A 27,796-nucleotide genomic window follows, 5' to 3' on the forward strand; every position below is an offset into this window, starting at 1 on the left:
AATGAACAAGCATCGTTGTGGATAGGTGTGATATATAAAGAACTTCCCAATAAAAGCATTCTGTATTCGCCGTATAGCACGCATAGTTTTGGTTTAGCAATGTCCACACATTAAGTATTAATAGCATTACCTTACTTCTAATCCAGCAAATATATGAAGTCTTTTATATATTTGACGGCATCTGCACCAACCAAACTAACGTCACTGTCATAAAATTGGCTTTAATAAACTTTTATCTGTGATAACATTTTACGCGCTGACAGTTAAAGCATTGGCATTTAAACTATGTTTTAAAATGTTCAGTGACGTTTATTGTCGATTAAAAATAACTTATTCATGGAAATTGCTCTGCTGTAGTGTAAACGCTGACAAAGACTTAACATTAGAGACAGCACTTCAGTTAAACGAGGTGTTTTGTTGATAATCGAAGAGAAAAGGCAGTTTTCGTATTACCCGCAGTATATGTACTCGACTCACCATGCACTACCAGCTACTCAAAGAGGCAGTAGTTGTTAAACCAACCCCACGAAAGCAAGATTTTTTTTATTTTAACACAAAATTGTTTGTAAAATGTAGATATGGTAATTTGTATGTAACGGGTCGTATACAATTTGTAATTAAATCTTTTTTATTGAAATTAATGAATATAGTTCGGAAATTGAAAGTTAATAAACCTTACAAGTTTCGACTTACACAAAAGTAACGACTTTGACTTTAAGTATTTCCTGTTTTGTATGTAATATATTTCATTCTTTTTCGACATTATAGAATGGTAGTGCATGGATAGTGTATGAGTTTTGAATAAATAAATAAATAACATACAACTGGATTCAACTTTTTTGGGAAATTTGTAGAAATCGAACTTAAAAGGATCCTTCAAGAAAAGAGCGTACCAATTCTTAAAAGGCCGGCAACGCACTCGCGAGCCCTCTTGCATTGAGAGTGTCCATGGGCGGCAGTATTACTTAACATCAGATGAGCCTCCTGCCCGTTAGCCCCCTGTTCTATAAAAAAAAATCTATAATTCATAGGATTATTTGGTTTACTGTTTTGATACGGAACTAGGAACGCAAAAGTAATATTCTCTAGTTCTGCTTGGTTTTATTTCGAGATATCTTTATGGTCAGATTAAAGACAATTGCTGGCTTGACCCGACTTCACATAAAACTTATATAGCTTATTGCTGTGTAATACTTTATTTGTAATAACTTAGATCAACATTATTTTTAATCTTCACTATAATTGTGTGGGATTTACAATATCTGTGATGAAAAATCACTCACATTTTCAGCAACTCCATAGAGACCTTTCGCCGAGTCGTTTTTTATTTACATAACTATGCATTTACAGTGTATAATCGCGGATGCGTGGCGGACTCATACGACTTCTTTAATAGAAAGAATCCCCTCGTGCGTTATGTGCTACTCCAGTGTGAGGAAGTTGAACCTGCACCCTTCTTAAGTTCTCATGTAATTTTCACATCTTCAAGAAAAAACTCGTACCAATTCGTAAAAGCCCGGCAACGCACTCGCGAGCTCTCTGGCATTGAGAGTGTCCATGGGCGGCGGTATCACTTAACATCATCAGGTTCAGTTCTAAAACATATTTTTATAAGTATCTGATTGTCCTCCTTGTAACACGTTTCAGAGCAAAATAAAATATAAAATAAATCAATACTACGCCTCCTTGATACGCCTTCACAAAGTTTACCTTTTATTCAAACCACTGAGCTTTGCGTTGACTTGAGATCCACGGTACATAATATAAAAAACAAATTTAATAAACAGGGGAAAATAAGTTTATTTTTATATAGTAGTTTCCCCATTCTTTTATCTTCACCGTCTTCTTATTGTTTTTCCTTACGAAGTTTGCCTGGAAATTAATTTATTTTAGAAACACCCACTGACTTATATATAGTTCGAGATATAATCGATAACTATTGCTCATTAAATTAATTAAATTTTAACAAAACAAATGAGCGTAGTTATTTGAAATACTGATTTACTTATTTATTAATAAGTACGGCTTGTATCTGCAAATGGAATATAAACAAAACCTTAATTAAAACCTTAAAGCTTGTATAATAAAGCCATATATTAAAAAAGTTTCCTTTTTACTCTCGACGAGAGGCAAAATATTAAATATTCATTACAAAATATAACGACTCATTTTCTGTATACGATGTTACCTTCAGGGATCACTGTGACCACTCACATAGTTATGTCATGTTGACAACTGACAAGGGTATTTTGTCAAGTGACCTTTGTGCGTTACCACTAAAAAGGTTCAAATCAACCTCGGGTACAACTATCAAAGGAAATTTACCGTCTTATTTTCTAACGTTATTTATTAGAGAAAAATTAAGCGTAGTGCTGTTGTGTACTTCGTATGCTATATTTAACGCTTGTAAGTCCTAACGACAATGTTTTAGTTCGATTCTACCGCTTAGGACATTTTAACTAAGCATTTGAACAACTTGGTAATGTTGTAACATCTCTCCAATGTAAAGGCTTGGCTTACCATGTCTTAATCGGCTATTACATTATTGCAATTATAAGTAATACCATTACACACACAGTACACAATTATTAATTAAATAAATTGTGTAGCGGATATAAGTTCTTCTGTGTCCAACAGTCCTTGTGACCCGAATTTGATAACCCAATTTCGCCTTGGCCTTGAAATTGAAAAAAAAAACAATAATAATAATAACATTTTAGTTATACAAAATAAATAATGTGCATATAATATTAAAAACATTGAATTCTTATTAATCACTATGCAAAGCAATACTTTCTACAAAAACCTCTCTTAATAATCAAAAAAGATTTACTTCATTTTATGAATTGCCTTTAGACAATTTAGTCCAACGATGCATTATGAACAATAGAACTAAACTACGTGCTCTGTTCAGTGGTGATTCGATTTGCCAAATTAATAAGTGTTATATATAATTATAGTGTTTCTGTAATTATAATATAATAATAATAATTAATATAATATGTAATTATATTAATTATTATACGTAATATATAAATATCTGTCTACATATTTACGATTTCAACCTTCATGCATTGTCTGGGCGAGTTGGTCACGCGGTAAATGGTGCAGATCCTTAGAAACCATTTGTAAACCAAAACAGCAATTTTTTTATTAGGTATTTACACTTTATTACCTTATACAAAAACATACATATATCAAAACATAAGCAATTAGAGTTGCGAAGAGTTTAGTGCCAGTTTTTCTCGCCCACCCTACGCCCTTGAAATGGCAGTAAAAGTACATTTAGTAACATTTAGTGATTTTGATACATCGGACTTACACCAAGTTTAGACATTTAACTAAAATTTTCCTCATGTAAGTGACATTAATGTTTTTAATGAGAATAAGCTTCTTCAAGCCTAAGTTTATTAAACCAAACAATACACACGCCTTCTTAAGAAAACAACTACGTACGACATTTAACAGTAAAAGATAAAATATTTACAAATATTATATTATTATATACACTATAGTATATATTATTATACATTATTATTGTAAATCACTATAGGGACTGAATGTGCTTTGATACGGACGGTACCGACTTCTTCAAGTCATCATGATGGGCAAGGTCGAGGGGTAAAAACGCGCTGGCAGAAGGAGGGAGTCGTGGCTCCGCAATATCAGAGAATGGACGGGAGTGGCCAGCGTAGAACAGCTGATGCGCTTGGCGAAAAATAAGAAGAAGTATGACGAGCTGACCCCCAACCTCCAGTAGTGGAGAAGCACTACAAGAAGAAGATAGGGACTGACATAAAGCAAGACTTTTTTTAGTTAGCTTTAATCTTACAAAAGATTAGTTTTAGATTAGGACACGAATAATAACGGCTGTCAATGACCCCTCCTAACGCAACCATCAGACAACTTGCCACCTTTATAAGACACAGCAAGTGCAAATTTTCGGCGCCAACGTTGTTACCAATCTAAATTATGAATTCTATATGTAAATCTCAGTTGGTTGAAATCGCTTTTGTACTGCGTAGTACGTATCTGTGCATACAAATTACTGTTTAGAATTCTCACCTATATTTGTATGTGTTATCGTCTGCCAATTGCATATTGTCTCTTTAATATTGTCTCTGATTTACGTATAGACATTTGAAGCTTCCGTCAATGGCGTGAAACGCAAATTCGTTATATTCTTGACGCAGTTTATTGCCAGTTCTTCTCTTCCGTTCTACGCCCTTGATTTGAGAACTGGCACTAAATGTAAAGTTAGAAGCATTTCATATACATTTCTTTTTTTGAGGTTCATAAGTGTACATTGTGTTACCTATAGGATTAAATGATTGTTGACTTTTTGACTTTTTTTGAGTTATCCAAATAATGTTTTAAATTCCCATACATGTATTTAAAAATAGTATAATAAGATTCGATCCCCGGTTGTGCACCAATCAGCGTTGCCAGATTCTTTTATTGCCAAGTCGGGATTTCGGAACTTTTTGAGTTAAAAAAGCGTTAATGTTTCATCGAAAGCGGGACATAGTAACTAAAGGTGATATTTTAAATCAGACTTACGCTATCGTTAAGTACTTGTCTTCTTAATAAAAAAAAACAAAACCAAAAAAAAACTATTCATTAGAAAAATATGGCGTTTCAAACAATAGTCAGAACTCTGAGAATAATGAGAATATTACAAATTGCAAATTACAATAAGAGAATATTTTTTTATAAGAGTTACTTATTCTTGGTATTTTTGAGAAGATTTAACTTATTTTAAAGTTTCCCCTTTCTCTTTAATAAAGATGAACTCTTCACGAGTAGCTTTTTATTTACAGGGAAGCAGTTTGATATTGCGATACCTAATATGAAAGATAGTTTAAACATATTCCTGGTATCTTTTTTTTGGTAACTGTTGAAAGAGCTGTTGCCATTTCTGTGGCATGGGCATGGCAGTGGTGTCTTGAGTGACGGTTGAGTTAACCCCAAAAAGCGGGAAAAACCCTGTCCCACGCGGGGCAGTAAATTTTCATTAAAAAATCGGGACGTACTGCCAAAATCGGGACGTATGTCAACGCTGGCACCAATGGACTTTCTGTCTATATGAGCTTTTAAAATTCCATCGAACGGTGAAGGAAAACATCGTGAGGAAACCACTTTGCCTTAGACCCAAAAAGTGGACGGCGTGTGTCAAGCACTGGAGGCTTGATTGACAAATTGCATATTTATTACACATTCATTCTCTATATAAGGTATGAAGACTTTCTTATACAATATATAACAATGTATTTGTTCCTCGATTTTGATTTATTCGATTTCCCACCGAAACCAAATTACGAACGGAATCGAATCAAAATAATCCGGGAGTACCCCAGTATTTAGATGGAACAATACTTTTTACATAAAAGGCACTCAGTTAAAATAAAATTCACATATTCCAGAAACCGAGATACGTTGTCAGTATTTTTTTATAATATTTTTTTTTTTGTTACAGGTTGACAAGATGACTCCAGACAACGCGTTGAACTCCCAAAGGTATGCTTTGTCATTTTCTTAAACTTTATTTACTCACACACTTTGCACATAATAATTAACATGTGATAACGTAAAAAAAACAAAATGCAACCGACGGCCTTATTCCTAAAAAGCAATTTGTTCCAGGCAAATAAAATAATACAACATATATCATCACATTAAACTTACCAATAGAGTTATTATTTTAATTATTAAAACATTATTAAAGACCGGAAACGCACTTGCGATCCCTCGAACATCAGGTGAGCCTCCTGCACGTTTTTGTTGTATAATCTTAAAAAAAAACTCGAGGCCCATACTTCCTTACCCCAATAAAATGGACGATTTCTGCAGTGGAGTTTTCCAATAAATAATTTATTTGAAACCAATTATAGATTCTTTTATTATTTAATTTATTTTATTGTGAGAGGGCTGCAGTCCTGGTCCCCTAAGTCCGTGTTCAATGTATAAATGATGATAATATGACTGTTAAGTATAAAGTAATTATTACTAATATGATTTTAAATGAAAACAAGTTTCTCCCTTAATTATTTTAATATTGACCATTGACAAAAGATATATCACCATTAATAATATCGTTTAAAACAAATGCTTCGATCGGAGTTATTATATTGATACATATATTTTAGATTCTACCCTCATTTAGTTTTATAAACAATAAAAATATAACCCGTATAAATATCTAATGACAAACAACCTAACCAATTTGTTAAAGACACTGGAAGGAACTAGCGTTTAAGATACAGGCTAGGCCTAGTTTAATCGCTAGTGCACATAGAATTATTTTATGTACGAGGTTGAACAAAATTAATAGTGAAAACACAACGATTCGTTGCACATCGTATGTTTATAACCTTTAGAATGTAAGTACCAAATGTTTTTCGTCAAATAAAGTGATTTTTTTTTTATATAAAATAATTATATATACATTATACATATAAAATTATATATATATATATTATACATTTAAAAGACAGAACAACGTCTATACTGAAATATTCTTAATTTAATGATATAAAATTATTAGTTTCTTAAACAAATAACAATCCGTTTAGCAGTAGCTAGCAATGTTGGCATTATTTTATATCACCAATTATTACCTTACCGGCTCAGGAGTGCCATTTAATGGATAAAAAATAAAATTCAAAGTAATAAATACAGGTTATTTCCTATTCGACTACAATATTTTTAATTAGGTCCATTTTACTGAGACAAAGCTTTGGCTTGGTTTGCTATGTTGGAAGTTCAAAGATCGCGTTACCATGGACACGATTCGTATTGCATTGTATGCACCCGTTTGGTTTTTGTTGTTTTATTTATGAAACACTCAAAGTCGTCTATTTATTTGTTCTAAACGTAGATTAATTGTAATAATTCAACTGTTTACAGGGTGTTCAAAAAGTCATCACCCAACAACAAGCTGACAATGTACCTGGCGTCACGTGACTTGGTGGTGCAAAACGGGAGTATCGATAAAATACAGGGTGTTCTACACGTGGAATCGGGCAATTTGGAGAACAAGAAGCTATTTGGACAAGTTACGCTGACCTTTAGGTAATTTTCACAAAACATTTATGTGCAATACTAGTTTAAGCAATTGAATTTTAAAGTTAACTTCAATAATATAAAGCTATGCGATGTAATAAATATTCGACATGATTTATATATAAAAAGGATCGGTAGTTATTATATTATTTATGTATATATAAGAATATAATATATTAATAAAATACTATTATTTTCGTAAAATAGTATTGAACACACTCTCCCACACACACACAAGCACCCTCTCACCTTACTCACAGGGAGAACACTTAAACCCTCCACACCATAATATAACAACTTGTTAAATAGATTGTACATTTTAAGAGATTAGTTTTTTTCAATGAGCAATGTACTTGATACTAGTTTTTTATCCGTTATATTTAATGGTTAGGCGCTGTATGCTGAAATACAGGTTCACACCTAGTTCAGCGTCAGATAAACCTGACTATTTTTGTTTATATAACTAGCGTCATTTAGAGATAAGTTTTTTCCTGTGAAACAAACTTGAAATAAGAAAAGCCATTATTGCTGTAATTACTTATAAATAAAAATACATAAAAAAAATACTAAAGCCTTTATTGCTGTACTTACTTGTACATAAAAATCAGATATATAGTAATAAAAAAATAACACTAAAAATAAAGATTTCTGTTATACAGCTTGTCCTTGGACCTCCTCTAAGGGCTCTTCTCTGTTTCTAGCTTTACGTAGCCACATAGGGCCAGCTGTTCTTCCCATATCATCTTCCCATCTTTTGATTTGTCTTCCTCGTTTTCTTTTGTCATAACGAGGAAGCCATTCCGTCACTTTCTTCGTCCGTTTATCTTTATGTCATAATGTGTCTTGTCCATTTCCATTTCAATCTTTTACTAGAAGTAACAGCATTTCTAAACTTTGTCATGTCCTTTATTTCTTCTAGATTAACTCTATCTTTCTGTCATGTGAATATTTAAATAAATCTCAACTATATCTAATGTGTGCCGTGTAGTAAATGTATTTTTGTGATACATTCAATAGGTTTACGTTTGACAAGTGCGTAGGGCAAGGCAAGGGATAGAAAGATATTTCCTTACTTTTCTAACACAAAACGGCAAACTCGCTTATAAAAATTATCAATGGGAACTACCATTGTATTTATACGTAAAACAAAAAAAAAACATTATTGTGACGAAACGGCTTAACAGATTTAATTCAAATTTTGAAAATCGTTTAATATTGTTGAGCTCTTGTGCGTTATCATTTTAATGTGTACTTCATGAAACACCTTGTATATGCTGCTATGAAAGGAAGATTCATAATCGGCTACCTCAATTTCATACAACAGATAAGTATAATTTTGTTCCCTTGTGTATTCAACAGATACGGTCGCGAAGACGAAGAAGTAATGGGGCTTAAGTTCTGTAATGAAGCAATAATGAGTCTCACTCAGATCTGGCCTGTGGGTTGCAATCACGACAAGCACCCGACTTCAGCACTTCAGGTAATTCCTGTCCTGTTTAGTAGTAGTAGCCCTAAATTGTTGCCTATTGGTAGTCCAGTCAAATAACAATTATGTACGGCACACTTCTTTGCATTTTTGATGTAGTTTTAATGACACAAAAACAATGAAAAATATCTTATTAAAATTGTATATAATTATTAACTCAGGGCAGTTTTAAGTGTCCCTGATTAACGTGAATAAAAACAATCGTAGGTAGTATAAAAATAAGCATTTTTAATTTTTTTTAAAACATAGTTAAATTTCTGCTGGTCATATTAATGTTTTATTTAAACACCCAAAGAACTAACGCCAAAAATCTGTATTGAAGAGTAAAAAATAAGGATCTCAATTATTTATAAATGTAATATAGCTACGATGAATTAATTTAAACGGAGCCCGAATCATTTTCTACTCGTATTTTAATCCCTACGTATCAAAGGATATCGTAGCGTATTTCGAAGTAATTAATACAGGATCGAAATCTTTTATCCATTGAGATCGGTTGATAAATCAAAGTATCGAAAAGCGACAAATAAAGGCGGCTCGATTTTCTAAAATGCTTTATAATATAGGCTCCGAAAAGTATAACAAAAGCCAAGTATTTTAGCAGGGGAATAAAAGTTTGGTTTAATCTTTATCTTAATCATTGGCCCCAATTAAAGATTGAATCTTTAAGGTTGTTTGTAAAATTAATTGGTTACACTGGAAGAATTGACAAATTTTCGAGGAAATACTTTATTAATTTATTTTAAACGAATGTTGCACTTTGGTGCGAGTATTAAATGTAGTTTACTGTATGGATACTCATATAGAAATAGAATAGTTTATTTCATTTCTTTGTATCTTAGTTAGTATGGCATACGAGTATTCGTTTGATGTAGTCACGCGGGAATGCGATCTGATGGAATTTATCACGCAACACCTCAATTTCTTCTTTAGACGGCTCATAGGTCTAGTGGTTAGTACCCCTGACTGCGAATCCATGGGTCCCGGGTTCGATCCCCGGCTGAGACGAACATCGATGTGATGAGCATTTGGTGTTGTGCTTAGGTCTTGGGTGTTTAAATATGTATTTATATGTCTATCTATCTATGATATGTATGTATATCCGTTGCCTAGTACCCATAACACAAGCTTCACCAGCTTAGCATGGGACTAGGTCAATTGGTGTGAATTGTAAAAAAAAAAAAAGATATTGGAAAATATTTAAACCCTGTAACGGCGACGTGACTCATCCAGATTTGTTTCTTATTTCTTTAATATAGAATTTTAATAATTCTATATTAACTCATTTCAATAATTAATGAAAATGGGAAAAAACAATATAATTTTTTTCTTTCATGCGCGGTAAATGTTTCGGCAATCGGTAATTATAATACTAATAATAAACGACTAAGTGTGAATTAAATGTTTTTAATTAAAACCGGGATGCAAATCGATGCGTTTACTCAGAGGATTGATATTTCTATCCATTTTAAATGTTAACTATCACTTTACATAATTGACAACTAAGTTGATAATTTATGTATGTAATTATCATTTTATTCACGATTGATTATAATATTGAAGTGACATTTCTCAGGAGGCACTTATAAAGCGTTTAGGAGAATTTGCGTTTCCATTCCACTTGGAATTAACCCACCTAGCGCCACCTAGCGTCCAATTAGTGCCAGCTAAGCAATACCACGGTGCACCTATTGGAACCTCATATGATGTTCGGGCTTATATAGGTAAGATTATTATTACTTAGTTTTTTTTCTTTTAACTGTTGATGATGTTCACGATTAAAATGGAGGTTACGCGTATGTAAAATAAATTATACTAAATTTCGATTTACTATCTAATCTCAAATCAAAGTCCATTCTAGGAATGTTCTTTTTATTCGACAATGAAACACACGCCGGCTAGTAAGACATACTTAGATAAAGAAAAATCTTTGATGTATTTGACTTTTCCATTTAAACCGACTTTCTTAAAATTATTGCTTGCCAAGCGAGACTATAAGCGTCTTAAATATTAATGAACAAAAGCCTTAAATTCTAAAATACAAAATCTAGGTAACATAAAACGAATATTATGAACTGTTTACACAATTCAGTTGATAAAGAATATTAATGGATAATTTCATTAAGTTAAGTTAATTCTTCAAAAATTTATTTTCCGTTCTACTCCCATTTATAAAATTCATGTCCAAATCACTAATTTACAATTTAACTACATATTAATTCTAATTATGATTTAAAATGTAAACGACTAGGTTTTATAGCGTTTTAATAAATGCTGTGTCATCCCAAAACATATTTCGAATAAGAAAAGATGGTGATGTTGAAATATATTTTGTCAGAAATAAATATATTTTTTCAAATTATAGACACCATTATTTATATTTTTTATTTTAACAGTAAATTTCATTCCAGGTGTTAATACGATTTTATTTTCAGCGGATCAAATCGATGAGAAAATTTCACGTCGCAACACAGTCCGTATGGGAATCCGAGTCCTTCAAGGTCCAGGTCGACACCAGCCACCTGTTTTGCCTCCCCACACCACACACCACGCCCTGAGCGCGCTAGCACATCACAACGTACTCAGGTAACCATATTGTCTAAAACCACATTTAAAATATTATTTTATTATGGCAACGAAACAGACATCAAATACACAGATATAGATGAGATGCTAAAATTATCAGTGTATTTTAAAGCCCGTATCACAGAGAACAAAAATAATATAACCTAAAGAAAATTAACATATTAAAACATACAAACAAAATAAAAATGGCTGAGAGTCTCAGATTCGACTAAATGCGAATTTTGATTTATATTATATAACGTTAAGTAGCAGCAGAGAAAGCATGAAAACGAAAAATTTCCGAAAATTGGGATAAAATTTATATTTTGTAAAAATAATTAACAGGTATGCACAAATTTCCATTATACGATTCAATAACTATAGTTTAATCAAAACAATTTAACTAACATTGATATTGCTATTGACAAGCCAAGGTTAATGTTACAGTTATATAACCATTCACGTAAATCTAATTGACATTTTCCTTATAAAGACGGAAATATTACTGAAATTTCTAAATCTCACGGCAACAGGCTCGTTGTATAAATCATATTTGGGTGTTCGAAATGCGGGAAAAATAATAAAAGTTTGGAAGAAGACGGAAAAATATATTTCATTTTCTGATATTCAGTAAAGTTTGATATGATCTTTCACTCACGTTATAATATATAAGTGTATAACATCTCAAAACTTTTGCTGTATATTTTTTTATAGTTTATAATACAATAACAACAAATGGACACAAAAGAAAGGTTCGTTCTGTCGAGGATCATACGTCACTTAATACAATAAACATCTTAGGAAATTATTAATTAGTTCATTAGATTTATTTATTACCAAGAGTAGAAATTATGTTTACACTCGCGTATACATGTAATAAATTACGAATGACGTATCGGGAACTTTGTTCAAATATCATCAATCAAAAGAGTGTATTTACCTTTTTCCTTCGAGTAATTTATAATGACACAGAAAAAAATACTTTATCAATATTTATAATAAAGTAACTGACGGGTTTTTCTAAAATAATGGTTTTTTTTAAACTGACTCCAAAGAGCACTAAAAAGAATTGAATTTCAAAATTTCTTATTTCTTTTAATTTGTATTAGCCAAGAGAATTTCATTGCAGTAAGGTAGGGCGGGGCTAGTTGAGCAATATTTCACTTGCTTGGATATAGCTCCTCAATGATAAGTCTCAATGAGTTGTTATTTGTCCTGATGGATTAGTAATTTATCCCTTAACAAATGTGTCCATAGTATTTTTTTGTAACAAGTCCAATATAATAGCTACAGATGTTTAAATGCAGAAAGTCAAGTATGCTCAATGTACCCCATAGGTGGGGTAAGTTGAGCAAGGGTATGGGGCAAGTTGAGCACTAAGAATGTCTAGGCCAAACCATGGGTTCTATGTTAACTTGAGATGAAATAAAATATGTGTTAGACAGTGTGTTACACATTTATAGTCTTTTATTGACAGAACAACAAAATTTAAAGAAATTTTCTTTGTATATTTAACCGAAACTAGAATCAACAAAACATGAGCATCCATAGCTATCCATTACTTCCGATAATTTCTAAAAAAGATTACCAAGGCTGGTGGGTTCTGGTTTCTGTATGGATAGCTACGATTTTTTTGTTTTTAAAACATCATCAACCATTCTTTTCCGGAAATCTTTTTTGCAATTCAGCTTGGTGGAATTTCAGCACACTCTTAGGCAAGGCGACGGACGTCTTTTGGAGAAAAATGCCATTTGTAGAAAGAATTTTTTCGACAGTTCTCTTGTGAGAGAGGCTATACTTCCCTCGGTGTTGTATAGCCCATAAATGAATCATCACCTTCATTTAATTTATTTAAAAGTCAACTAATACCGAATTCTTTAGCGGCGGTATTCACACTTTTTCCCTCATCGTGGACAGTCTTTGCAGCATTATTTAAGTATTCAGTAGTGTAAGAACATCTTGTAGTCTTCAAAAAATAAAAGATTCATTACTCATCAGTTGTTTAAGTCGTAGAGTTAGTTGAGCTATAGTTGCTCAACTTACCCCAACCCAGAATTTTAAAAGAAAAGTAGGATTGTAAATAAATGCCTAGAATTAGACCCAAAACCTATTTACAAATCAAAAATACAATAATCTTCTGAAAGATTAACACTCTCCTGATTGAAAACAGAGAACATTTGACAAAGACAGACGAAAACTTGCGATAAACAATGTTTTTACTTTTTGGTCACAAAATAAACAAAACGCCGTGACACTTCACTCACTCGTCGAGCTGCCACTAGCTATCGTGCGATGATTACCTCTCCTACGACTCCTTCTTTTCGCTATATGATACTCCCGCGTAAGGTGAATAGTTTCCGAGATATTTCGATTGCCCAACTTGCCCCTATGCTCAACTAGCCCCGCTCTACCCTACATCGCTTCAACTATGAGCGAGCCTTCTGGCATTGAGAGTGTCCATGGGCGGCGGACACTTAAACATCAGACGAGCCTCCTAAACGTTTGCCCTATAAAAAAATAGAGGAAATATTTGTATTTTTGTTACGACTACAACAACTACATTACAAAATATTTTACCATAAGAACACAACTTCAACTTCACTATGTATTTCCAAATGTTGTATTGTGTTGTAGAAGGCGCGAGTTTTAATATAACGAAACATAATATATGAGCCCTATCTACTGTCTACCCTTTTATCAATACAACAAGAACGAAGCCTTTGTTTCTTTTCAACACAGCGTAAACACAATTTAATAGAAAGAGATGAAGCTATACTTGAGTTAAAAGCAATTAGACTGATTTAGGTTTTAAAAAAAGCGGGTAAATCTGTATAAGCAGCAATGTGTCGAATAAATAAAATAATAGTGTAAAAGCTTTGCTCAAAAGCTCGCACCGACAGTCGACGTTCATCTGAATTAGCATTAAGCGCTGTTCTACATCCCATTCAAATTAACAAGTTCAGTTTATCAAAGGCTAATATTAAACGAAGTTTCATCACCAACTACTAATATAAGCGGTAGGATTAAGTAAGGATAGCGTTTTGTGTTTTGTTTCATTCTTTTCATACAACGATATAAGTAAAAGATGTTCATTTTAAGAAGGTTTATTTTACTTGAGCAGTGTTGGCCTAGTGGCTTCAGCGTGCGACTCTCATCCCTGAGGTCGTAGGTTCGATACCCGGCTGTGTATCAATGGACTATATTTCTATGTGCGCATTTAACATTCGCTCGAACGGTGAAGGAAAACATCGTGAGGAAACCGGCTTATCTTAGACCCAAAAAGTCGACGTGCGTCAGGCACAGGAGGCTGATCACCTGCTTGCCTATTAGATTAACAAAGGATCACGAAACAGATACAGAAATCTGAGGCCCAGACCTAAAAAGGTTGTAGCGCCACTGATTTATTTTATTTTATATTTTACTTGGAAAACACACTTTTTAAAGAGTGATTATTGCCAGTTCTTTTCGTCCGTTGTACGCCCATTATTTGAGAACTGGCAGTAAATGTAAAATTATAAGCATTTAGCATTTAATATGAATTTCTTTATTGACGTTCATAAGTGTACATTGTTTTACCTAAATTAATAAATTATTTTGACTTGGACTTGGTTATTTTTATTATATAGAACAATATATTTTGATTATAAATCAATTTCTTTAGCAAATATTAATGTAAAATGATTCCTTGAAAATGTGTCGTAAAATGCTAATACTTTTGTTAAACAAAAAACAACCTTGAAGCGTAAATTTACGCATCATTGGAAATTTTACACTGGAATGATCACATGAATTTGTAAAATATCGATACTTTGTTACGGTTGACGGAAGTTTGTAAGTAATGTTTTGATAGATAGAAAAGGATAAAATTTCAAAATGTTACAATAATCTAACAGTACGTAAATGTTTTTTTTTTGTAAATCAATAGGATTTCGAACATCTTTCATATACATTCCTAAGGAAGAATGAGGCAGAGGAAGACCACTGATTTGATAGGAAGACGAGATCAAAATAATAGCTGGCCCAAACAGAAACCTGACACGACGGATAGCCAATTACTGATTCCAACAAGAGTTAGATTACTATGGAAATGCATTTTAAAGTAACGTTAGTTGTGATAGGATAAAATTATATTAAATTTAATAGAACAATTTTTTGCAGCTGATCTATCCCCTGTATACTCATAGCACAGCCGAGTAGTGAGCTGTTATTAAAAATGCTATTTGTCAAAAACTTATTTAATAGTATTGAATTACGATTGTACATTATTACACAAAAATGTACATTATACTATATTTTCATCGTTTTTTAATTTACGTGGCAAGAACACTGTTCTATAATCTGAGTTTACAAGAGTTTTCCTTTCCAAGAAACATATAGATAAACATAGAGATAGTAAAAAAAGTCAAAAATCAACAACAATTATTCATATAGGTAACACAATGTACACTTATGAACGTCAAAAAAGAAATATACATTAAATGCTTCTAATTTTACATTTACTGCCAGTTCTCAAATCAAGGGCGTAGAACGGAAGATAAGAACTGGCAATAAACTCCGCCTCTCTTTTTAATCGGCAAAGCCTAGTAGCCTGGAATGGACCCGTTCAGTTGGTCTAGGTGCGATAAGTAACAACATTGTAGAAAAAGCAGGGTCGTAATTTTTGAGGTGGTATATTGAATAAAAATACACTAGACTACACATATATTCCAAATTCCGTCTGCAAAAACTAACATAGGCGTTCAGGCACCTCTCTTTCGAATTCGCGATTATAACGGATTAAACAGTAGGTACTTATCTGGAGCTGGATATATACGTATGGTAGTAAGCTGTCAGTTTCAAAGAAGGCGTTTTTAAGTGCCTATCTCATACTTAATCCGCTCTTTTGCTGGTATTTTATTTTCTGCGTAGCAAATAATTTCTGGTATTTTTATTTTACCTCGAACATAATATTTAAATTGAATTTTTTGTAACATTTTTGTTTACATAAATTATCATACATTTTAGATAAAAGAGTTTGTAACATAGATATTTATTTATTCAGAAGATTCACAGCACAATACAGATTAGTATTATATATTATAGTATTATGTTTGTTGTGGTAAACTTAATTTAATTAATAAATAAATATACAACGGAGTCATGTTACAGTGCATAACTCAGCTTCGTAGCACAAAAGTAACGAAAAGTAATATTTAATACAAAAGTTTTTGTGAGCAAACTTTTTATCTACCCGTCTAATTAAAAGTTCTATATTATTGAATTTCTTTTAAATACAGCTGTTAAATTGTGTAGATGTTAGAGATAAATATCAAACAATAAAAACCCGTAGCTATTAATGCCTCTTACTATATTAAAGTGAAAGTTTCTGTGAGTAAAGCTGAAAAAATGGAAATATGATATGGCTTTGCTGACAAAAAAACTGAAAGATTCTGTCTTACATAATGTTGCGTAACTTAAATCAGGAATAATGGATTCCAACACGAATATCTCGATAAGGTGATTTTCCCGTTTTTGCAACATTTCTCCAATCCATTCTTAAATTTCTAACCTATATAAAAACTCTCGTTCCGCTTAAATATCTAAATAATTCATAAAACAAAACACTATACTGATTTAATAGTTTAACTTTAAACTTCGCTATGAATATAGAGTAGGTATACGGCCATCATCTTTAGAAAGTTGGCGATCATCATATCGTGGCCTTCAAGCCAGAGGGGCGTATAAGCAATACCCCTACTTTTCAGGAGACAAAAAAAACTTAATAAGTTTTTTTGCAATGTATCTCTTTATCTGAAAATGTACATGTGTCTACTAAAGTACTTTCTTAATAACGTGAAATGATTATTTTCTTTGTAAGTATTTAAAAACTTGCAATATTGCACTTACTTCCATTTGGCTCGACAGTTGTAGGCAAACCGTATGTTTTCTTTTCTCAGAAAACGCTTTCATCGGATGGACGTAAAATACAAAAGCTTTTTACGCAATGAAATATTTAAAAAAACATCTGAACTTAGTTCAAGTATCGTGAAATATCATAAATAAATATTTTTTATATAATTAAATGCAGTATTTCTACCATTTTTGAAGATTACACGTCCGTCTGGCTTGTCAAAAATATAAAATTAGTTTTGTTCCAAGACAGACGTAAGGGCTTCTTAGGGTTAATTTCGATGGCAGTGAAATAAAACAAGGCACAAAAATTGTTTAAAATTATTATTATTTAAAAAGGAACTTGGAACCATTAAACTTTTAAAAGAAAAACTTAGCATAGGTATAATTAACACTCTAGTACTACAAAGATAATTATTGTTTCTTTGGTCGTATTCAGCATTCACGATTGCAGAGATCTTAAAGCTGTTGAAAAAAAGTTGTTTACCTACATAGAAACAAAATAAACAAACTAAAAAAACTGCTAATTATAAAAATATCTATAAAGATGAAAAACATGAATAGTATTAAACTTGGTTACCTATTAAAAAATAGATGTTTACCTAAATAGAAACAAAATAAACAAACAAAAAAAATACATCTATAAAAATATCTATAAAGATGAAAAACATGAATAGTAAGTACTTTCCATTTAGTTGCATGCAATCTCATTTAAATTTAGAGCAGGTACAGGCAAACGACTTAATCTATTTAGATCCAACTGAGCAAGCAAAAGTAATAAGTTCAAACATCTATGTAGGTTCTTATCAAATGAACTGATTAATTCTTTTTCCCTGACCGACGTCTTAAATATGAGGCTCGTGTTGCAGATAATTCCAATTCGTCATCATCTTGACGAGGCCTAGTCTGAGGCAACGATCCTGATACAGACTGAACAGGAAGTTTTTCATAGTAGTAGTTATGATTCTTGGTTATCGTCCCATCTCGACACATTTCCATCAGATCTTTATGTTTTGCTTGTTTTAACAAAATTTGTCCTGGGTACAGTTTTGCAAGATTCGAATTATGTTCCGATCTAGTCACTCTCTCCTTTAATTTTACCTCTTTGAATTCTTCCCAGTAATCATATTTAAAAAACAACGAATGGGGAATGTTTTTATTAAATCGTAACCATCTTACGTTAGCCCATTGCAAAACAGTTCCATCAGTGGCTTTCATTGTATTTGGAATAATAGTACTTCGCAGTGATTTGAAATCCAAAAAGTCTGTGTGTTCCATAACTTGAACATTATATGGATTGTCTTTACGAGCTAGTCGTATGACATTTTGCCAGTCATCAGGGATGTAGATTTTGGCATACTCAGAAGCTCGTTCAATTGTCGAGTGCATGTTGTCGCACTCCATGTAGGTGTGACCAGGTTCAAGAAATTTATAGTCAATGACTCTAATCTCATTGTCAGGTGATGTAATGATATAATTGAACATAGCAACAAGCACAGAATTTCTATTCTGGCCTGGACAGCAGTCAGAAAATAAAATCAGGTGATCAACATTGGAGAGATTTGAGATGTAATTATAGAGACATGTTGATACTTCGTTTGATCCACGGTTGCCTTCATATTCCGGCCAAAAATAACAATAGCCTTGTTTAGTCGCTGCATTGTGAATTGTGAAATTCATGCTACCTAACTTCCGTTTATAAAATACAGGTTTTCCTAAAACCAAAGGACAATATAGCACTGCTTCAAAGTCAAAAGTACAAACATGTGAGCGGCTATCTTCTATTGCTTTAATTTTATCCGATGTTTTTTCTTCCTGTGCATAGTATTTTCTGTTAACATGCTCTTCGTATTCTTCTTGTTTCGCCTTTTGTTCTTCTTCAGTTAATTGCTCATATTTGTTACACCAACACTGGTCCTTTCTTGGTTTGTGGAAACCTATATTCTTATTTAAAATTAGTTCTTTATACGAAGTTTTTCCAATGGGTTTCTTATGGTTCTCCAAACATTGCTGCTTATATAATTCGTACATTTTTTCTTTATTAAGAATGGTCTCCAAATAAATCTTTTTTGTATCTTTACGGCACCAATGAGAAGGCACTTTTGGAAATGAATCTATGTGATCATTAGCAAACTTTATGTTGTCTTCGCTAAATTTGTTGCAAGGTATGTGATGACCTCTTTTATCAGGGGAAGGTATATTACCCACTCCTCGGCGCGCTTTCTTCAAAGCAGTACGGACCATCTTGTCACTGATATCCAGTGTACGAAGAAAAAAAGGTTGACACACATTTACCGTTTCCGAATTAATCTTGAAACTGTAATTCAAAGTGAATTTCCTTCTCGAGTTTGTCACACGTGATCCTGTTGCTTCAGTTGAAACCACGTTCGATACTATAAAATCCCTTTGTCTTTCAATACTACCCAAACCCCAAAATGACAAATGAATATTTTTTCTCGTACTATTATCAATTTTTGTATGACAAGCTCGTTGACACTTACAATTTTCATTGCCACACTTTTTTGCCGGTACATTTTTTCCTTGACTTGATATGTATGTTTCACCGCAATTTTTCTTCGTTTTTCTAATGTTTTTTTTCCAATTTTCCGGTATTTTTCTTTTGCATCTTTTCACTTTTTGACGATCAAGGTTACTTTCAAGTGTGGGCGATTCTTCTATTTCTTGTGGATTAGTAATGCTGACTGGTTGTTCAATTTGAACTAAAGATGAGGACGTAATGGGTGACATTGGCGAGCACTGAATTTCCTCGTCATCAGGTTGGTAATTAGGGTCTGCTACAGAGTCATCGCTGTCATCAATGAAAGTTGACAGATTCTCGTTATGTGGGTTTTCAGAAGTTTCTATAATGCTAGGGCTTCTTATTGAGTGTATGGATGCTACTGGTGTAAACAGCGGTGTAAGTTGTTTTTCTATTGATGGAACCGATGATTCTAGTAGTTCGTAATCCTTGTTTGTCCTAAATACTGACAATGGTGATTTATTGGAATATAATATTGGAACATTAAAGTCATCACCGTTAAAGCCTAAATTTTCCATTCCATCAAGGTTACTTTCAAGTGTGGGCGATTCTTCTATTTCTTGTGGATTAGTAATGCTGACTGTTTGTTTAATTTGAACTAAAGATGAGGACGTAATGGGTGACATTGGCGAGCACTGAATTTCCTCGTCTTCAGGTTGGTAATTAGGGTCTGCTACAGAGTCATTGCTGTCATCAATGAAAGTTGGCAGATTCTCGTTAAGTGGGTTTTCAGAAGTTTTTATAATGCTAGGGCTTCCTATTGAGTGTATGGATGCTACTGGTGTAAACAGCGGTGTAAGTTGTTTTTCTATTGATGGAACCGATGATTCTAGTAGTTCGTAATCCTTGTTTGTTCTAAATACTGACAATGGTAATTTATTGGAATATAATATTGGAACATTAAAGTCATCACCGTTAAAGCCTAAATTTTCCATTTCGGCTATTGTCGCTCGTTGTTCTGTTGTAAGTGGCGATTCTCTTTTTACCTCCGTATGTGAAAAAGTCATAGGCGATCCCATAGGTGACGAAGGCACAGAATGCAAAATCTCCATCTGCTCTTCAACAGCGATTGGTGAATCTTCATGATTTGATTGAGTCTCTAAAAAAAAGAAAAAAAAAGACAATTAGTTACCTACAGGTTACTTATGCCCTGTAACTATACTATATTCGCGTTAAGATTGCAGTGCCATTAGTGCAGTGGAGTGCAATAATAATAATAATAATATAATCTCATTAAATATTATAAATATGAAAATTTGTCTAAATAACCTAACTGCCAAACGGCTCAATGGAATTGCCTAAGTAACAAACAAACTCAACAATTAACAACCACAATAACATACCAACTTGCTTGTTTACAATAGGTAAAATTATAACTTACCATGTAGCGCTAAACGAAGAATAGTTTTGGTCCGATTCATTGTTGTGTCCGTTTCTATGTTCCGCCTGTCCACTCCATACGGCCGACTATTGAACACTGCGACTGCGCGGGTGGAAAGAGCGCGGCGCGAATTCAAGGTCGTATACGCATACGTCTTTTTGGCATGACATTTTATTGGTAATCAAAACAAATTTGAAAGTCGTATGAACATACGTCTATATGGCCCGACAATATATTGGTAGGTCATATGAAAATCGATAATCGTATGAAATCGTATGTACGTACGACTTTGTGGTCCGTTACACAATTCGTCATTAGTGGTTACGACCGCGGTACGTCTTTCTGGCATGAAAATAATATCTGACTTCAGTTATACGCCTAAAAGTATTTTATTAATATCTTCTAAAGTAATTAACTTACAAATATGAAAAAAACAGAGGTGGTGTATCGATAAACTTAGAAATAATTGACGTAATAAAAAAAAAAACGATTTTTTTTATACGCCCCTCTGGCTTGAAGCCCGCGATATATTTATTTTGGATGCCGCGCTTCTGAACAATGACTTGTCTTTCCAGATGACCAGGTCTTTCTGGATGCCACTTTGCCTTGCATGATTATGAAGGAGCTCGAATTTTAATAACTTCAACTTATTAATAATTATTATGTAATGGTATCGTAACTTAAATAGTAATTCAAGTTTAACGTATTACGGATGAACATTTTAATGCGTAGTTAGTTCAAAATACCTAGCTTAGGTGGCAAAACTTTGGAAATTTAAACAAATTCACCAACTTCAATCCTTTTCACATTGACTCCTGGCATTCTAGAAAGAAAAAGAAAACCGCCGCGCACCAGCTCTCAGTAAAGATTTTTCCGAACCAATACGTCTTAGGTTTTTCAAGACAAGAGCGTATCCCCTTATAGGTCGACATCATTCCCGCTAGTAATGTCTAATTAATCCCGAATGTGGGCACTATTACCCGAAGCTATTTTGAACACTTTACAGGCATTGGTGCAAACAAAAGACCCTTTGATTACTTCGTATGAGTTAGAAATGTTCGCGTCTTTTCGGCATATTTGTAATCCTCATAGAGAGCTATAATCCAAGAACTGTACAAGAAATACAATTATTTGGTGAAATTTATAACTGTTTAAAATTTGATTCGAGCTATGAACGTTGTTCCAGTACGTTATAAATTATTATACGTGACAATTCGTTGCAATATCACACAAAATTTAACATTGATATTAAACAACATGATATGTATGCCAGTTTAATTTAATTATTTCAATTGTATTATCTTTCTGCAACAAAGTGTTAATAAACAAATAAATATTTTTAAAATATAAAAAAATTTAGTGTAACATTTTTTCGTTACGCGTCACATTTTTCCGTTACGCGCCGTGTTGCTTTTTGAAGTCAAACTTCTTTATTGGCGTTGGAATGAAAGTTCTTTATCGACGTATGGGAGAAATTTTGTAGCAAATCGTCACGTTTTTCGGTTACGCGCCATCTTTTTCTTGTCCCTACCACGGTTGATCCGAAGAGATTCGAAGCCATTAATAACAAAAATATATAATAACGATAACAATGATAGTAATAATTCTATTACAATTAATGAAATTCTGTAATAATCTTAGTAGTAATAAGGTAAAATGAAATAATTGTATTTGTATTCATGTCTATAATAATAATAAAAGCCTTTTGTTAAACTTTATTTAACCATTTTCGTTAAGTTGCATATAGTAGATCATTTTTCGAAAAATAAGGTCATAAAGAAGTTTCACTTCTTACGTGTGTACACCTAGTACACGCACACATTTTTAATTAATAAATATGTGTTGAATTAAATTAAATCTGTTTTCATTTAACTGACGCTTCTGGCATATATAATATATTTTTAAATTTACAGACTTAAAGCAAAAACAAAATTGCAACCGGACCAAAGCAGTCGACAGAAAGAGGAAATTGGTAAGTTGAGGTTCAACTCTGAAAACCACATCAAATGGATTTCACAAGCTTATGTAGTTAGTGAAGCCTGGCATATACACGAAACGTAGAATAAATTCCTGTCGTACAAATGGATTAAAAACTATTCACTTAAAAAAAAACACCACAATTTAATAATAATAATATTTATTAATTTATAATTTAATTTAAATTAGTGTATATTTTATAAGTGCAAAGTGAGCCTAGTGGGAGCCTAAATGGCACCAAGTGAAACTTTGAACTGTAGCCATTAGGTGGGATACTCACACATCTGTTAACTTAATGGCTTTAGATTTATCTTAACTTAATTAATTTAACGAGTTCTATCCCATCAAAGAGTGAAGAAGGCAAAGAAAACTTAAAATTGTCCCATTCTAAAATATATAATTTTTAGATATTAGAAATACAAATGCATGATTCATAAGCTAATAAGAAATTCATCAAAGAAGTTCATAACGAATTCTCCGGTGAATAACTTCAAGGTGTTTTCAGAGAACGTGGAGCCAGCGCCACCTCGCGTCGCGGTTGAAAAGCCTTTTCTACTTTCTGACGGCAGGTGAATATTAATACGTTACTATCCTAAGTAAATTTAGTGAATATCTAACGTCCGAACCCAATAAACCTATCTCAAGCCATTTTCCACCATCTGAGATAGTTTAATCTTAATCCAAATGTTGTAACAAGTGTGGCAAATAACCAATCGACGGATTGTAATGTCTGTCGATACAAGCTATCCATGGGAGGTCGTATCGGTGTCTGTGGATAGACCTTTGTATGAAAATCACAGTTGACGAAAGCTCGATTTCAACAGTTAATTATTTTAACAGATTTTAACTTACACCACTTTTTTAAATAATTAAAAAAACTGTTTGTTATGTTTAAAACATACACATGTATATTTTAATGTTATTTGTACGGTTTTCTTTACTTTATTTGGTTAAAATTGACTATCAAATATGAGTGAAACTCGGTAAAATGGAACGACAAAGAGCATTTTATCCGTCGCCAAAAATGGATTGTCTTCGTAGGGTTTGGTTATTGGGATGCAGATAGGAGATCGATCGACTGTCACGGTCTGATCTGATTGTGGATTGATTATTGGGTTCGGGCGTAAATCAATGTAATATTTAGATGTTAAAATTCAAAATCATAGTGTTCATTTACTATTGAGTGTGGAAGAAATTTCAAAATACTTAAGTAATTGTTATATTCATAGGATCAACATCGCTTGATCCATTTCAAATCGTATTCATATTAAAAGTATATCATATATCATTAATTTAACTACGACGATTCCTGGGTCAACGGGATGCTTAATAGATTTTTACTCACTCACATACTACAAAGAATAAATTATTAAAGCAAATAACAAAAAGCAATGATACAAACAATTCTTTCTTGGTTCTTATTTTTAAAATAACATTTTACTTATGATTCTCGAATAGTTTAGCTCTCTATATTGGGTGTAGCGAAATAAGTTTTTTTTACATTTAGTACAGCAAATTGTTATTGTTATAAAAATTACATTTTTAAATCTTTAACTAAATATGAGTGATTATTGTAGTAATGTATAGCCTATAGCAAAATAAACTATCTCCTTCAACGAAGCCTTTAAAATTTCATTGAAGCGCGTCTGCGTAACTGAACCGGAAATAGAAAATAAAACTTGTTAACGTTATGTCGGAAATCTAAATTTAAACACTATAAAAATATTAGTTTTGTTGTCTAAATACAGATGTTCAGAAATGAACACAGATATTATAGCACTTTGGTTTCGTTAATTCGTCATGAATATTTTAATTTTAATAGATGATTGTGATATTTATTTAAAAAACGGTTTAATAATGATTTTTTTGATGTAGCCTAGAATCTGAGTATGTATACATACATTCGTACCATATCATTATTTAAGTTATCTACATATATATAATATAACATAAGATAACTTAGATAAGCATTATTGTTATGAATGTCAGTACTTAAACATTTAGTTGAGCATGACAAAACGTACAGACCCGAGCGGTAACGCAAGTTTGGCTCTGTACATTGAGATCAAACAACATTTACGAACGCCGAGGTATTTGCTACAGCGGCTAATAGATGGACTAACCTGTCAGTTATTAGATAGCCTAACGTTAACCAACATATTATTTACAATATTGTATCTGTAAGATACTCATAAATTTTTATCCTTATTACTTATTATTTATTAATTGAATTTAAATTAAAACTACTCAAAATAAAATGTTGTATCTGTTATGTAAAATATACGTAGCATTAAATAAACATAAAATAAACTATAAATAAAATAACATAAGCAATAAGTCAATATAATGTATATGTTTTGATATATGATTATAAGATTATATGATGTAAGTAAATAGGTACTATCAGTGTATGTGTTGAGATCCACTATCGTGGACCCCCATTTTCATTTCATGGACCCCCAAATTTTTTTTCGCTGACGTAGCCCCGTTGCAGGTTGTCATAGACCCCTAGGGGTCGATATAGACCACTTTGGGAATCACTGGTCTAGAAGAAGGTTGAAATGGGGACGAGTTCCATCACATTGCGGCGGAGATTTTGAAACTGAAATGAGACATTAAACGAATTTATAAATTGGAGATCGAAAATTTTCATTTAGATTTTGAAATCGGGTTAAGCTATATTTTATTTATTTAGTTAGTTTCTTAGTTAATCTGCCGGTCCTGCCAATGTCTTGCGTCTATCAATGTTTTGTTATGACGTTGTCGCGTTAAACTATCGTCCGTAAACCGACCTTTCAGACAACAATTTTTTTATATAATTTCATTGTCTAGTACTAAAATAAACCATTAACTTTCTAAATGTACCTTAAATTAAGTAAAGGAGCTCCATTTATCACACCTGAGACCTTGCGAGTAACGCTACCTGCTTATTATCCAACATTATCACTAGTTCGTTTAAAATTTGTAACATCATATTAGCAAGTTCTCTTTGATCTATCTACGATAGAACATTTTAACATGCGAATCAGAAAATCGATTCTATACAGAGGGATAATTAACGTTTCCAAGGCTAATTGCCAGCCAACGCAGCCAGTAACGAGTAGCTTGCATATTATACTTATTATTTTTTATTGTAACCATCGTTTTTCTTTATTCACAAATAAAGTTCATCAGGCTCTTTTCTCCACAGCGTACATATTCAAGAGTAAGAGACGATAGAGTAGGTGTAAGAGTCCAAGAAAAGAGCGTACCAATTCTTAAAAGGCCGGCAACACACTCGCGAGCCCGCTTGTATTCAGAGTGTCCATGGGCGGTGGTATCACTTAACATCGGGTGAGCCTCCAGCCCGTTTCTCTCCAATTACATTAAAAAAAAGTTTTCACAGTTCTTAAATCACTGAACTTTATCTTTTGACAATAATTAACGAGAAGCTTAAATAACAATTTAATGAAGAGGTTACTTTGACAAATCCCAAACGAAAGTAGGACATCGGAAGATAACAAAAATTTTGTATAAATTTTAGACGAAATTCAACCTCAAATTAAGCTATTTGGGTTTTAAACCGCAAATCAATGCTTTGTTATTAAAACCTGACTTTCAGCAATTATACTATTTTGATCTATCGTCCTGATTCGGGATTATTAGCCTCTTGAATAAGATCACTTTATCCGTTAGCTGGAAAAAAAAGCAAAATAGCAAAACTGTACAATTTTACTCAATGTTACTGGCACCAATCAATTCAACTCAATAATTTTGAATCTCGTAAATCAGCAAGAGAATGATTTGATGAAGACTTCAAAATCAAACTCTTATTTTCCCCGATATTAGATCCAGCTGGGTAAAATTTCAATGTCAAATAATAATAATAATATTATGTAAGATTGACGCCGAAAAATCATAAAAGCGTCGACAAAATATATTTTAATAGAAAGTTCAATAAAAAAGTAGTTGGTATAGATTACTGTGTATATTTTTGTCTTTCTGAATCTATTTCTTGGCCATTTTTTATTTTCCTAGTAACAACTAAGTGATCTTCTTCACTTGTCAACAAGGCATGCTTGCTTCTTCACGTTCTCCTGCACCGTACGTGCGAGTGTCGAATTTCGCAAATAGAAAGTGAAATCCATTGGGGACGCAGGTTGATTTCTAAGCGACATTATTTTGTGTTTGGTAAATAATGCATGAAGAAACGCCTAGAACTAATAGAACAATATTTAAATGTTTCCAGGGTAGAACTAGAAGCTTGGCTCGACAAGGCGACATATTTCCACGGCGAATCAATCAATGTCAGCGTACTCATCACAAACCACTCGTCAAAAACTATTCGACGGATAAAGGTAAGTTACAAATTTATAAATTAACGCTGCTTCTCTATTTTATTAATAAAATTAGATAAGGACGACAAATAATAAAATAGAAGAATGTGGAGGAGGCCTTCTCCCGAATAGAGACCGCATCTTAGATTAATAAAATTGTACAAAGAATTATTTTTATATAATGTACTAGTAGACCGGCCAAGCGTTGCTGTGGCTAAGGTTTTTGTTATATAACATAGTAGTAAACTATTCAAGGGAAACGTCGAACGCCAGTCATGGTTATGCCATTAAATTGTAGCTTGGAAACGTTGGTACTTTCAACACAGCGCCATCTGTTAGAATTCTGTCTAATAATAAACAAATAATTTGCAATAAAATTACATTGCGACTATAATTTGAGATTTAAACTACCCTATCTTTTAAGTTGGATCAAACTACACACGGTGTGCAAATTTGATTGATATCGGTTCGGTAGTTTAGGAGTCCATTGAGGACAAACATTGTGACACGAGATTTATATATATTAAGATATATATATTAAGATGTCAATAAGATTTTAGATAAGGGCTTATTATTATTGC

The 27,796-nt window shown here is 32.6% G+C and overlaps 1 protein-coding gene and 1 long non-coding RNA gene across 2 annotated transcripts in view; one reads left to right on the top strand and one right to left on the bottom strand.

Moving 5' to 3' along the window:
- Positions 1–27,796, top strand: part of LOC125063300 (arrestin homolog) — a 47,439-nt gene that overhangs the window by 15,369 nt on the left and 4,274 nt on the right. The window contains exons 2-9 of the mRNA XM_047669698.1: positions 5,477–5,517; positions 6,907–7,071; positions 8,422–8,542; positions 10,125–10,272; positions 10,984–11,134; positions 22,836–22,894; positions 23,405–23,468; positions 27,128–27,236. Of these exons, the coding sequence (XP_047525654.1) occupies positions 5,486–5,517; positions 6,907–7,071; positions 8,422–8,542; positions 10,125–10,272; positions 10,984–11,134; positions 22,836–22,894; positions 23,405–23,468; positions 27,128–27,236 (849 nt within the window). The 5' untranslated portion in view covers positions 5,477–5,485. The remainder of the gene's footprint in view (positions 1–5,476; positions 5,518–6,906; positions 7,072–8,421; positions 8,543–10,124; positions 10,273–10,983; positions 11,135–22,835; positions 22,895–23,404; positions 23,469–27,127; positions 27,237–27,796) is intronic.
- LOC125063328 lies at positions 17,316–21,104 on the bottom strand. Its single transcript, XR_007119501.1, has 2 exons — positions 20,923–21,104; positions 17,316–20,640 (listed from the first exon to the last, which is right to left on the bottom strand). It is a non-coding gene; the product is annotated as an uncharacterized LOC125063328 (long non-coding RNA).

Source organism: Pieris napi, chromosome 3 (assembly GCF_905475465.1).
Source record: "Pieris napi chromosome 3, ilPieNapi1.2, whole genome shotgun sequence".
In the NCBI taxonomy this organism is placed as follows: domain Eukaryota; kingdom Metazoa; phylum Arthropoda; class Insecta; order Lepidoptera; family Pieridae; genus Pieris; species Pieris napi.